At 49.6% G+C, this 14,808-nt stretch overlaps 1 protein-coding gene across 1 annotated transcript in view; it reads right to left on the minus strand.

Annotated features, from left to right (window-relative positions):
• Positions 1–2,386: 2,386 nt before the first annotated feature.
• Positions 2,387–14,808, minus strand: part of LOC144165678 (uncharacterized) — a 43,937-nt gene continuing 31,515 nt past the window's right edge. Inside the window, exon 5 of the mRNA XM_077695487.1 lies at positions 2,387–2,695. Coding sequence (XP_077551613.1) covers positions 2,501–2,695 — 195 coding nt within the window. The 3' untranslated portion in view covers positions 2,387–2,500. The remainder of the gene's footprint in view (positions 2,696–14,808) is intronic.

The raw sequence follows: 14,808 nt of genomic DNA on the forward strand, positions 1-14,808 counted from the left end.
TCGAATTTTGCAGACTCATTTTGCTTGCAAAAATATAATGATGGTGATATCCCGGCTTTCGTCCCCACTCAGTGAAGTGAGACTACTAACATATGCGGACAACGAGGCTGTATTCTGTGAGGACAAGGAGATCATCGGCGAGGCATTAAGAACAACAAATTGGGCAAAGTAGGCAAGTTTTTCCCAATGGAAGGGGGTGCCAGCACCGTTAGTGTTTGGAAACATATCTTGGTTGCGCCTACCATTGCATTATCTCGGTGTTCTCCCGGATAGTTATCAAAATAGTCACGAGTACTCAAAATCCGATACGGCGAATCCTGGCGCAGAGACAATAAAGTGAGGGGATCGAGCCTTGCTTGTTTTGCATGTGCCACAGCTATCCACCTGATTGATTGATTGATTGGTTGATGGATTGATTGATCAATCAATTATCAATCAATTATTTGATTGATTGATTGAATGATTGATTGATTGATTGATTGATTGATTGATTGATTGATTGATTGATTGATTGATTGATTGATTGATTGATTGATTGATTGATTGATTGATTGTAGGATTTAACGCATCGACGCTACATCAGCGATGAGGCGCGCCATAGTGCAGGGCTGCTGACTAATCCTGGCCACCTGCGTATCTTCAACACGCACCAAAATCTTGAACATTCCGCTGTTTGTGCTTTTCGTCTCCATCACAAATGCGGCCGCCGCAGCCGGGGATCTCTCCCGCGTCCTTGTCCTCAGAGATTTCAACCTTTTTTTGTAGCAGCACTGTGGTACGGGCTGCAAGTCCTTCATTGCTTGTGCGTTCACCTCCTGTAAATACGCCTTGTGTCGGCCGCGTTCAATTAAAACAAATCTATTCTGTCGAGCAGAGGAGGGTGGGTTGAGATGTGTGACGTTCAATTCCTTCAGCTGGTTAGCCGGCTTTTGTTTTAATGGAAGGTGAATGGCGCTTTTTTTTGCGAACCATTTTACACAGGGTGCTTTGAAAGGGGATTCCAATGTTTATTATCACATCTGCAAATGATGTGGTAACCCGTAAAAGCTACCATTAAGAGGTACTGGGCTCTTTTAGGTTTCTCGCAATGCTGATTTCACTGGAGTATCTAGCAATTGTGTGAAGGGAGGCACTTAATAAATTCCTAAATCATGTGTTGTTACCTATACAATTTTACCGATCATTGTGTACACCTGTCCCTGTAAAGGACATGTTATCTCATTTTGGAAACATGGGTGTTCCAGCTACCGTAAAAACATTTTTTTTATGCAACACACCGATACACTGCCGGTTAAGACGTTTGTGCGGCCGAATGACTTGTTTGTTGTAGTCCTACAAATTTCACTCTGTGCAACAAACGGGAAAATTTTAAGCCCGCTTGGCCCGAATGCTGGGGTGCCACGTTTGCCTGCAATATGTTAAAAGTAGCCGTAAAGATAGACTTGCCCATTTCACCTTATAGCATACGATTGGTTTAAGCACCTAGCGACAATAGTGTGCCATATAACCCCATCATGGCTGTGGGCTTGTGCGCCAATTGGGGATCGAGGATGGCCGTGTGCCACGTTTACCCTCACGCCATAACTGTTAGCAAACATGTCGCACAGAATATTAGTTTGTTCGTTTGAGTTCCTAATTTGTCAGATGCCTATATCTGGAACAGCTACGTGTCTTACAACAACACTGTACGTTTGTCGTGTATTTCCAGTTTGTCCGCTCCACTATGTTCGGGAGACGGTTTTTAATCTGTCCGTGAGGCGTCTTGAATTAGAAAAAAGGTACTGAAAAAAATGTGCAATGGCCAAGCCAGAAAGACGTCGGCTTCATAACGCCAGGGACCCACATTCTATTCCGGCCACAAAAGTAGTTTTAGTCTTCTTTCACTTCACTTACCATCTCCATCATCGTTTCCGAAAAAGTTGGCTTTCTTTCTTTTGCGTTATGTGTTTAATACTGGTGACATCAGTCAGAGGCCGAAAGCTTCGCTTTGAATGTTGTCCCTTACCGATATGTTGTGCGCATTCTGTCACAAGATTGATGAAGTAATTGCGCGCCCAGTATCATAGAACAATATTTAAGATGGTATTCTCAACGCACCCACTATAATACAGGTAGTCCTAGTGTACAGTACTGAGGAAATTATTTTAATTTCAGCTTTCTTATTACATTGGTTTAGGATGCTCCTAATGGTAACCCTTTGTACATATGGCTGTACAATTGCACAAAAATGTCGCAAGTTCGTTACTTCTAGTGGGCCGACAGGTAATTGCAACGAAGGTGTGACCAAAGGCTGGTCTTAGGAACAAAAAAAATTTTTGGTATGTCTTTAGCCGCATAAAGATATAGCATGTATTCCCCTTCAGAAAACAAACGACAGCTAGGAATTAACTTTTGGTGTTTTATTGAAACATTCGCAGTTTAGGTTGGATACTGCTAACCGTGTTACGGGCAGCTTTATGTTTTGACTTTAATAAAATTAGAGTAGCCGTTTGTGTTCTTCTCAGCAATTACCATCTGTTTGAGGCGCAGCGGTTGTAGTTGTGGCTCGAACTTCCGTGCAAGTTTCATTGCAGAGTGTTGGGATGCAAGTGCCATTTCGGCACACCCCCACTTCACAAGTAAAGTTCTGTGCGAGAGTAGGATTTCCTCTCTGCAAGTTTTCGTTCTCATGAGTCCATTTTATTGTTTCGTTCACCTGAAAAAAAAGAAAGCCTCTAATTCACGGGAGCTGTAAAAACTTACTAATTTGTGTTACAAAATATATTCCAAGTATATAGGTATTTTCTTGATAGTAGCGGTGACGACGTATTCGTGTCCTTGGAAGCTCCAACTAAATGGTGTAATAATATTCGGTACACCTAATCACATTTATAATCATTGTGATTGGAATCGACCATGGGATGGCCATGGCCGATCTATTTAAAGGTGTGGCACTGAGAGCCAGTACATAGGGTGGCTATCCGGATTGCAGTAAAGCTACTTCCATCACCGGCTGTAGATATAGCCGTAGCCCCGCTCTAAGATTTGCGGACGGAGTCACCTAGCTCTCCCACTATTAAAAATATTAGGATGGAGTGGCACGGGAGAGGTATGGTTCCGATTGACTGCAACGTGGGCCCGCACAAAAAGTGCATTGAATGTCAAGGCAATCGCCGGGTATTTCGCAGTACAGGAGAACTGGCCAGTTTATTATCCAATTGAGGTACGGATCACACGGCAGAGAGTTTGCGCTTGACGAATATAGTGGCTTGCAAGCGTGTGAGCAATAAAGAGAGTACAAAAAGGCCGAAGGAGAAGTTGAGTACCCAAGTTTTCTTGATGTAGTTCTGCTACCGGAGAGGCGGTTTCCTCTTTAAAGTGTCTCGAGCCAGTGCAACAGCCCTTTCATTTCCATATAAAATAGGGTGGATAAACACTTGTTATTCCTTCGTTCTTGAAGGTGGGCGGATACCAAGTTGTTGGAAATCTTGAGCCTTGCCTCCCCGTAAAACCAGCAATGACGCCTTTCTTGTGAAAAACGGATATCAGCAATAATAGCTATTAGTGTAAGAATGATTGGCGGTCAGCAAGCGGAAATTTGTTGCTCTGAAGGAAATAGCAATGTGCGACGCACTGACTCTAGTTTGAGTTTCGTTTGAAACAATATATACGCCAAAAGTTGTCACTCTCAAGTTGGAGCTGGCTCAGAAACCATTCTTTTTGTTTTTACAGCTTAGATGGTCAAAAACAAAAAAAACAAGCCACAGATATTTACGAGACAGGTGAAGTGAAGCAAATCTGATTCATTGAAAAGAAAATCAATGCAAAAGCGTAAAATAGGTTTCAAAAAGATGCTGCCCACAAGTTTCCCATAAACAGCGGACGGAAAACCATACTAACTGGACAAAGAAACGCGAAAATCGGTGTAGAAGATCGCACCGTGTGGTGAGCAAAATCCAACTTTTCCCAGTCAAAAACACATGAAAGCATAGTTTTCTTGACTTGTAACAATTCGGAAAGGTCGCATGCATGGACGATTCTTTGAAGGACATATTTTAAGCAGACATGAACGAAAATGACAATACAAAGATATGTAGCGCAAAGATGCTGTTCAAACGGGAACCAGGGTGTGCTCATCTCGCAATCATGGGTAATATGAAGTTGAGAACCACCCAGTCACGCACAGCTAATTTTTCGAACATGTCCCTTCCACGAGATGTTTAGGCAGGAAGCAAGGAAACCCAGTGCGCAAAAAAGAGTTTGGCGGATCGGGCATGGTTATAATTCCCCGACGTTGGCTTACCTAGTTAAACATTTCCTACACAGGAATTCACAAATACGGTTCCGCTCTTGGCGGCAGTAAAGGTTATCTACCAGTATAATACCTGACCTAATGGACACGTGCGGGCAGAATGCAAACATTTCAATTATTCAGGAACCTTCAATGGTTCGAAGTCTTTACAGCAGAGCTGTTATTGCCCACTTTACAGTTACTCCATTCCTGCTAAGACCAAGCGCGTAGACCATAAAATCTTGAAGAGCGGATGCAGCTGAATGAATCATTGCTGCTCCCTCTTCACCCCCCGACCAGACTGGTCAGCGCTCTACGCAGAGCTGTTCCGTCACCTGGCCATCTCCGCGTAGCTTGGTGGCTACCCAGTGCGAACCGACGCCGCGGCCTCAGCTAACTGCAGTGGCTGCGGTGCGCGTGCCATGGATGTGGCCACCTTGCGTCAATGCTGCCAGTGGGGGCAGCGGGGGTCGGTGGCAGGGTGTGGGCCACTTATGTTGGTGCAGCGGGGTACAGAGGTAGGGCACTGCTGAGCGGTGTGGCATCCACCGTAGCGTACATACCTCTGTTTTTTCGTACCGCAGGCTATCACTTCGTCCACGCGGCCGCACCGAGCACACCGACACCCCGCACAGACCGCAGCAGCTTGAGCACAGCCACAAAAAAAGGATGCCCAGGGGCAGCAAACGTGAGCAGCAGTAGTCCAGCCAGACCAGCCAGCAGCAGGCCCGCCACACCTGCAACCGCCTCCTGCCACCTAGGGACGCACGCATAAGAAGCCTGCAACTCGCTAACAGTTAACAGCAACCATGTCAACCAGACAGGCGCCCACATGAACAGCCGAACCCGCAGTCCGCGGTGGAGCAGATTCCGGTAGCTTCAGCCGCAACCGGTCAGGACTTGTTGGTGCCCATACTGCTGACCCTGGTGGCCTGTTGTTTCGCCTGCCTGCTGAGGACCCCGCACGCCTGGCAGCCACTGCTGCACTGGCGCAGATGAGCCCCCGTCGCATCAGCATGGCTAGCAGATCCTGAAGGCAGGGAAGCAGCCACGCGTCCCGCAGTGAAACTGCAACCACCAGGGCGCACCACGCGGAAATGGCAGAATAGCTGCGGCGGGAGCACTTTTGACGTGTTGGTGCTCGAGGAGGATGAAGTCTGTGGCATCTCATGTGTTCCGACCCAACTGCAGCCTGCAATCCTGGCCAGTCTGCTGTGCCAAAACGTACGCCACCCACCAAAGAAGTCCCAGGCTGTGCTCAACAGTGCTCCGGTCGATCTGGCCTGGGTCGTGGATGGCTCCATAAAATTCACCGCTGTTACAGTGCGCATATGGGTCCACGGACACCACTGTGGCCAGCGTTTACGTCCGCCCAACGCGGACCCTGCGATGCCACAGCAGTGAAGCAGCTATCGGCCCACCTGAACCCACAAGTTTTCGAGTGAGGGATTTTAACGCACACGAACCAGTCTGCGCTGTTCCCGCACCGCCACCCGCCGGGCACGAGAGCTGTTGGACGCTACCACCGCCTACGGGCTGCTCTTGGCCAACACAGCCTACCCCACCTTCACCGGCCCTGTTCCCTCAGGCATGGTTCAGCTGCTTCATATTGATGTTACACTGGTTTTCCAGCGGTGTGTATACACCTGGGAAACCAACCAGGACCTGGGGGACGGGACACTACACCTACCTCATCACTTCGAGGAGCGACTGCTGGTGAGAATGCATCAAGGTATACACTGTCACCAAAAGGGCCAACCACCGCTAGGAGATGGCAAAGTTTCTGGAAATCTCAGAGCCTGACTTCCTGGCAGCATTCGTGCGGGGCACCAACAAGGCCATGGTACCGGAGACGTACGCGTCTGCATGGGACTGCCAGAGCCTGTGCTCCTAAAAATCCGAACCAGGCTCAACCAGCTGCAGCGGAGGGCCATCCGGAGAGAGCGCCCGGAAGACTGGATGGCGTACCCGCCGGTGCACGCGCAGTGCAGGAGAAGAGGCGATCAGCAATGGAGGTAGAGCAGGGGGTCGCTCGGCTCCTTTAGAGACTTGCGTAGGGATCCGGCCCTACCCTGGAAAGTCTTCTAGTATTTGCTCCGAACTGCACCACTGGCCGGCACCCTCCCCTCGCCTCGGACATCTCCTTCGGCATCCCCGTAGTGGTCCTGGGAGAGCGGCTAGCCGACCATTTCTCCACGGCGCCACTTGCTCATGCCATCTAGCTGCACAAGTGGCCGACGGCACGCCATTGACCCGTGAGCGGTGGCCGAGCAATGGGAGTGGCGAAACCACGCTCCGGAGCTTCGGACCGCCGTAAATCGATGCCCAAAGCACGAGACCGCCCCTGGCATCGACGGGGTGGCGTACTAGATGCTCCATAACCTGGTAGTCACCGAGCTAGGGCCACTTCTGCAGCTGGTCAGTGCAGGGAGGGAAGGCTTCCACTGTCTTGCCATGCGGCACTTGTCAGGCCGATGCTGAAGGTCGGAAAGCCACCCAAGCGTCTGCATCGTACCGGCCAATTTTTCTGGCGTCTGCAGCAGGCAAGCTCATGGAAAACACGGTCATGGATTGACTACGGTTGATTTCGGATCGACAGAATGTCATCCAGGAGCAGCACAGCGGCGTCAGGCGTAGACGCTTCCGGGGTACTCCTTCGGGATCGTGGTATTTATGCTGGAGCAGGCCCGCTACTACAAGAGGGTAGTTTTCTTGCCCTTGCTGGACATGAAGTCGGCTTCGACTCCGTCCCCCACACCACGATCCATGAAGATTACGAATGCATGGGCATTCTGAGGCACCCCCAGAGTTACGTGCAGGCGTTCCTGGCTAACGGGACGCATCCAGTGAAGGTGGGCCCAGCAACCAGCTGCCCAAAAAACGTGCTCTGGGGTTCCCCAGGCGAGTCAGCTAAGCCCATTTCTTTTCAACTTTGTCTTTGCTCTACTTTCGGACTGCATTCTACATGGACTTGTGCTTCCAGTTAGGATGACGGTCTAGGCCGACGACTTGGTCATCTGGGCACACGGACCAACGAGACTCGTTTCCAAGGTGAAGCCTCTAGTTGTACCAACGAGACTAGTCTTGAGGGGGTACTGTTGGCCATCGCCGCATTCCAGACAAGCGTGCAGCTGTCCGAGTCGAAAACGTAGGCCATTGTCTTCCACTCTAGGGCTACAGGGCCCGCAATGTGACACCACCGCTCATCTTGAACGGGCAGTCCCTTCTGTTCTGCACTAGCGCCAAGTATCTTGGAATTCTTCTCAACTACCAGTTGTCCTGGCTACCTCCGGCGATGGCTCTCCGGCAACCCAGAACTATGGTTTAGCAGGGCGTGCGGGGGTTGCTGCGCGTGGCCAGGCTGAACACACCCCGTGGTGCGGCAGGTATTCCGAGAGATGCCGTAATCCGCCGTCCTCAATGCTCTTCTCCTGGTGCAACTCAAGCTGCGCCGCTAGGAGGAGCCGGAGGTTGTGAGGTTGATCAGCTCTGGGCCATCCGCCTTTGCCAGGGCATCTGAGCCCATCTCCAGTGGCGGCCACGTATACGGATGCAGGCTCCTGGCCTATTCAGATGCGGGCCTTGCAGGTGGGGCACCATGACATCCTCCATATGCAGGGCACACCGGACAGGGAAGCACTTCTCCACCACTACCGCAGCAGGCCCAGCTCTTGGATGGCGTGCTGCTACGAGAGCCACATCGTGCTGCTGTAGTGGCCCTGCCTAGAGCCACTACTCCCAGGAACATGCTAGGGCTTGCTCATCACCACCACATTGTTGGGGTTCCGCAGCAAGAGGTCTACTCTACCCCAGGCTATGCACCATGGGGCGGCCACTATACGGCAGGATGATGCAGCCGGACTTCTGCAGGTGTACACAGATGGGTTTGTGCAACATTCGACAGGTAGAGCTGGAGCCTCCTGCGGGGCCCCGGAACTTGGCACTAGCAAGGTAGGCAGCCTGCCTTTCCAGGCCTCGTCCAGCTACGCAGAGCTGGCTTAGCTCCAATTGGCCGGGAATCTTCTCCTAGAGCAGTGGAACCAGGTACGTGGGCAATCCTCCAGAATGGCTCCGAGCCCTCCCTCCTGCGTCTGCGCGCTGATGACCACCGAGAGAGCTCCAGCGGCTATGCGAGCGGTGACTGACAACCAAGCTTCATGTGGTGGAATCCCAGGGATGTCCACTGCGGCTGAACTGGCTGTCATGGCACGTAGGCGTCATGGACAACGAGGTTGCAGACGCACTCGCCAGGTTTGCTGCCCGCCAGGAAGGTGTCCCAGCATCCCGTGATGTGGTGTCATTTAATTCTGTAAGGACTATCTTGGCATGAATGGGGGAGGCGATGCATCCAGACGCCCGAGTTATCAGCTGCCAGGCTCAGTAGGTCCTGCCCGGACGTATTAGCAGAGACTACCGGTCACTCCTGTTTTGCATGCGGCTTAATTGCTGCAACATTCCAGTTCGTCTGCCCTTCCGGAGTTCCAGAGCCGCTGCGCGTCTCCCACCTGCACCACCTGCCGAGAGCCCGAGACGCACGAGCACCTACTGCCCTCCTGCCGCCAGCATGACGCCACGCTGGATGAAGTCCGGGCCATACTCCAGTGACTCGGTAAACCAAGCCACACGCTGGAAGACTTCTTGTTCCCCAGGAAGTCATCCGACGGCCGGTATTCAAGCCGCTACTCAACGTCCCTGTTCTGACCGCACTGATGCAGCCTCTGTAGCCATTGGGCCACGGACGAAACAAACTTGACGTAGACTGTCTTCCACTATTCGCCCTCTCGTCCTTCTTCTCTATTTTTCTCTCTTCCTTTTCTCTCAAACCATCACTCCCCTTCTCCAGGACTAGGTTGTATGACGGCGAACTTCCCGTTTGGTTCAATCGTGTCCCCGTCCCTTTGTCTTCCTTCCCTTCCTACCTTAATCACTCCTACCCCCCACCCCCCGTACAGCTATTGCGCTACCTCGTCATGCACCGCTTGTGGAGCGTCGTACTCGCGCTTTACAGATGTAGATTTCATGTAGATGTAGATCATGTAGATCTCATGTAGATGTTGATCTCACGAGAGATCTACAGATGTACATCTCCCGCGCTTTACAGATGTAGATGTAGATGTAGACCCCAAGGCGCCCATAGATCTTATCGGTTCGTTTTGATAATCTAGGGGCGCCTTGGCGTCCAGGCTGGCTGGCCACTTGGAAGCCTGCTGTCCACCCCCGCCAAGGCTGCCACATTCACAGGACTGTAGAGCACCCGTACCTCTGAAGTAACACGATTATTTTGCGGCTTAAACCGCAAACTAATCGTGTTACTTCAGATCCAATTCTTCAGATCCAAAATTCAAATCCAATTGGATTTGAATTATCTACAAAGTTTGGTATGGGTGGGGGTTATCATGCTCATTTGTTCTCCTGTGGCTTCTAAGGTTAGAAAGGCTAGAAAGGCCCTAAAAGGCGACCTTTATACTACCTCTGAAGAAATCGCGACGCCAAAGAACTGCAAACCCTGCGCAGGATAAACCAAAACATGTATCCACAAATCTATACAAGCGAAGGTATTCGCTGAAAACATCGCACTAACACAAAGCTACGCGAAGTGCTAGAAACAACGCAAAACTTGTATCTAAAAGTCTATACAGGCGAAGTTTCCACTGAAAACATCAGACTAACTCAAAATTACGCAAAATGCTAGCAAAAATCCCTCCTTCTGTGCAGCCTTGCCGTGTCCAAGTTAGGGCCACTCAAAACATATTCCACTGCTATTAAGGTACGGGTGTTGTCTTTTTCAGGCAATGTTACATCAAGATTGGTGTGAGCTGGTAGAGGGGGGAAGACACCTGCTGCAGCTGTGGCCCTCTACTTCGGGTTCCAACCTTCAGCTCTCTAACATTCGTTGCCCCCTTTTCCCCAACTCCCGCTATTTTTTAAACAACAAATCTCTTTACTCGATCTCTCCCTCTCTCGCTCTCCGTTTATCTCTCTCTCACTCTCTCTGTCATTATATCTCTGTCTTTCTCTCCCTCTCTTATATAAAAAATTGAAACTGTTCCATTTTACGTCCAAGCTGTCGGAAGTGCGGAGCAGTGATTCGCCATAATGGGGTGTGGCACCGTTATCCGCTCCGTGCAAGCAAAAGACACTCTTCCCCTCCCTGTCTCACTTATTTTTTGATAAATGGAAGGGAGGTTAGTCCAGTGCAATTTAAATATCTCGGCTTCACAGTGTTCTTGCCTCATCCTGTTACCCCCCCCCCCCGCTGTAACAGTGGGAGTGGGAGTTTTGTTCTCTTTTTGCTTGCTTTCATATAACACGTACCGGGGCCTCACTGCGCCCTTTACAACCCGCTGTTTCTGGCGGCCACGTTTTTTGCTTACCATCGTCAAAACCAATCGCACTAGCGTTCCTAACTAAATGAACGCAGGCGCTCCCACTTAATTACATATCTTTTGCCTCAAATATATCTGCAGTTTTCTTTGTGCTAACAACGGGGAAATGCATGATAAGCGCATGTGGTTTACGAGTTTCGAATGCTTCCGCATTCCGCAGTCGCTTGATGGATTCCGCTTGACGAACCGACGGATTCCGCAGTCGCATGGCATCGAACAGCGTGACAGCGAAAGAGCTGCGAAAAAAAGTGGACCCTTCTAAGTGCTCTGCATTTAAAAGAAAATCTTCCCATCAGTCCAACACCTTAGAGAAAAACCACGTTGAAACACGGAGGGTATCGACTTCTCTCTGAAACTGACCAACTACCGACCGCCTCTAAATTTCGCGACCGCATCTTCAGCCGCACAAGTATGTATGGCCTCTGTGTGTTTTGGGCCACGGCTCTTAAAAATCCTCGCGGCTATCGTTGCACTGTAGCAGACATTCAGTGCTGGGAATTAATACATCGTAAATGCAGCAACGCCGGTCCAAAACGCTCCCTGGGCGTCAACGTAACTCCATCACGCCATACATTTTAAGACAAAAGATCGGTGCCCTCTGAAACTTCTTCTTGTCTCTCTCCCTCCTTTTTTTATTTGTCGCTTAGCAGGATTTTGTTATCCATAGCGGCGCAAAAACCCACTCTACGAACGAGTTAAATAGTAAACTGTATGCAAAATTGCAAATAGCCATTGTGCGTCTTTATCCAGAAGAGAAAAACACTTGTGTTGCTTAACTTAATATTAACCTTGTGGTTCGGGCCAATTTCTTCAAGCCGGGCATGATCAATTCTTTAGTCTGGTTAGAGCAAGCATTGTTGCGCCGTATAAGGTGAAGTTCAGTATTTTTTCCCAAAAAGCGGTAGGTGGACTTGAGTTATGCGGTCTTTCGTAAAAATATATCCCGACTGTGTCTTTCGGTATTTATTATTTCTTTGCTGAAAAATCAAAAGCATGTAGTTGTTGGAAAGTACTCCCACAGTGGCACCCATTTCATGTAGTTGAAAATTTGCCCATTTCTTTACGTTTTCTTGTTCGTGCTGTGCTTAAAGAAAGTTTCATGGCTTTTACGGGTACGAAAATGTCTTCCTTTGTCGAAACCTTGAATTCTGTGCCACTGGATCAAAGTAAAAAAATTACACAAATTTTCAACAGGAAATAATTTTTAATTAGTTTATTTTTTAGCCCTACGTCTCAGAAAAATAGTGGTGTTCCATTTACGCGGGAAAAGAACCCCTGACTAACTTTTCGGCATCTAAAAAGTGTCAAATACATAAATCATCTGTCGTCAGAGTTCACGTGTAACTGATTGCACGCTCTATTTCTGACATAATATTTGTTGTTCGGAATTCAGAATTCAAAACAAAATTCGGAAGACTTCACAGTGTTGGGCTTACACTACCCTCTGGTTGCAAGTAAAACGTACTATCTGTCGCATTGTGGAGCACTTTATTAGGAAAACGTAGTCCTGTCTTAATTTTTCCGCTGCGGCAGTGGCTCAGTGTTATTCCGTTCGTTCCGTTCCGTTTCGTTCGTTCGTTCGTTTGTTCATTCTTTCGTTCGTTCGTTCGTTCGTTCGTTCGTTCGTTCGTTCGTTCTTTCGTTCGTTCGTTCGTTCGTTCGTTCGTTCGTTCGTTCGTTCTATTACTCGCATAGACCTCACAGCTGCAACTGAGCTGCTCTGAGCCCCATGGAGCCCCTCTTAACAGCAAAGATGTTGCAGTTTGAGCTTGGCCCAGTGGCTTGGCGTCGTTCAGGCTTGCGCGTGAGCCTGTTCCACACAAGGAGATCACCAACAACACCAAGAAAATAGTTTACGTGTCTCCGTGCCTCATACGGGGAGCACAGGACAGGTCGCGCTAAATTCGCCGAGATCGCGGATCCGGTTGCATTGGGTCACAGCTCCTGTTAACGCATCCACTTTGGTGTGGATGTGAAAGACTGCGGAAAAAGTGATCCGGGTCTGCAGTCATACAGATCTTTCAGATGCCGTTCCGGAAATCAATGTTCAATGAAAGATCAAGTGCTCCGACGGATAGAGAGGGGCCATCAGCTCTGCTGATTCTCCAGCTTTGCACCATTAGCAGAAGCTGTGGAAATTTTTAAGTGCGATGCACTTCTTAAGCGACCCTGAACCTGCGTCCACCGGCGATGTCCGCATAGCATACCCACGTGGGGGATTGGCCAGGAATCTCCTCGTCTTCCTTGGCAACGGGGGGAGATGGGCGCGCGCTGCCTGGCCGCTGACATGGCACATACCAACGTGGGGGATTGGCCAGGAATCGGGCGTGAGAAGGGCTAATGCACCCGCTTAAAGGAGTACTGACACGAAATTTCAAAGCTCAGATCCGCTCTAGCAATCAAGTAAAACGACAACACAAATAGGTGTCTGTGAATAAATGCATCTTTCTTTCTTTGTAGTTGTGTGTGTGTGTGTGTGTGTGTGTGTGTGTGTGTGTGTGATCTCTCTTTCGGGAACATTACCGAACCGCGCAAATTCAACTCGTGCATTCGCACTTTCACATTCTTCCCCTCGGGGAAATGCGGGGAATTTTTTTTATTGCTGGGTACAAATAATTCTAAACAACCAGTTTTTTTGGGTCATCTAGAAAAATGTGTCCCTAATCCATCCTCTGAAGGTGGTTGGAATGCGAAGCTAAAAACGACACCCACAACAATTACTCATGCTATGTCACTTGAATTATCGCACGTAGCTCTACTATGAGTTTATCCAGAAACAAGTGAAATGTACTTAAACACACTTTTTAGTACTACACAACCACATTCAAGACTGCTTTACGTTCTTCTGGGAAACTGGTGAAGTTCCTGAACCTCTTAAGTTAACTCTCATCTTCCCTATTCCTAAACCCAAGAAGCCTGGTACAGGCCCAACTGACCTCACAAACCTCCGCCCCATCTCGCTCACTCCTCTGTTCTGTAAACTCATAGAACGGCTCATAAACAACCGTATGACCCATTACCTGGAATATGTACAGCCATACTTTCATCCTGCGCAGACTGGCTTCCCCCCAAACCTGAGCACTCACGATAGCCTCTGGCTATTACGGCGAGTGATAAATCGCTCCCATCATAACCACTCTCCTCCCGATATAATACTAGCAGTGGACATACCCAAGGCTTTTGATCGCGTCAGCCAGTCCGCCATACTAGAAGAACTGGCACACGCCTACCCAAGCGCCCGGACTCAAATCTGGATCCGCAACTTCCTGAACGCTCGTCCAATACGAATTCAAGGATCTCACCCAGACTGGACTCCTCGCACATACTACCTTGACCACGGGGTGTCTCAGGGGTCCAGACTATCTCCGATCGTATTTAACCTCGCCATGGCGAGGGTAGCTCGAAATCTCGAGCGTAACTCTGCTGCCCGCTTCACAATATATGCTGATGACGTAACCATATGGACTGAATCAGCCGCTTTTTATGCCCGGAAGACATGCAAACCGAACTCCAAGCCGCAGCAAATAGCCTTGAATGCTCCTTGGCCACTCTTGATCTCGAATTGGCCCCTGAAAAAAAAATTCCCCGCATTTCCCCGAGGGGAAGAATGTGAAAGTGCGAATGCACGAGTTGAATTTGCGCGGTTCGGTAATGTTCGCGAAAGAGAGATCACACACACACACAACTACAAAGAAAGAAAGATGCATTTATTCACAGACACCTATTTGTGTTGTCGTTGTACGTGATTGCTAGAGCGGATCTCAGCTTTGAAATTCCGTGTCAGTACTCCTTTAAGCGGGTGCATTAGCCCTTCTCACGCCGGATTCCGGACCAATCCCCCACGTGGGTATGTGCCATGTCAGCGGCCAGGCAGCGCGCGCCCATCTTTGAAATTTCGTGTCAGTACTCCTTTAAGCGGGTGCATTAGCCCTTCTCACGCCCGATTCCTGGCCAATCCCCCACGTGGGTATGTGCCATGTCAGCGGCCAGGCAGCGCGCGCCCATCTCCCCCCGTTGCTAAGGAAGGCGAGGAGCGCGCGCACCCGTAGCTGTTGCTATGCGGACTACGGTGGCGGACGATTCAGGCTCGCTTAAGAAGTGCATTCGCACTTAAAACCGAATCCTTACCCGTATTTGGCCACAAACCCCCTC

Source organism: Haemaphysalis longicornis, unplaced genomic scaffold, assembly GCF_048455015.1.
Source record: "Haemaphysalis longicornis isolate Haplotype H1 unplaced genomic scaffold, Haemaphysalis longicornis Haplotype H1 scaffold_146, whole genome shotgun sequence".
Classification (NCBI taxonomy): Eukaryota; Metazoa; Arthropoda; class Arachnida; order Ixodida; family Ixodidae; genus Haemaphysalis; species Haemaphysalis longicornis.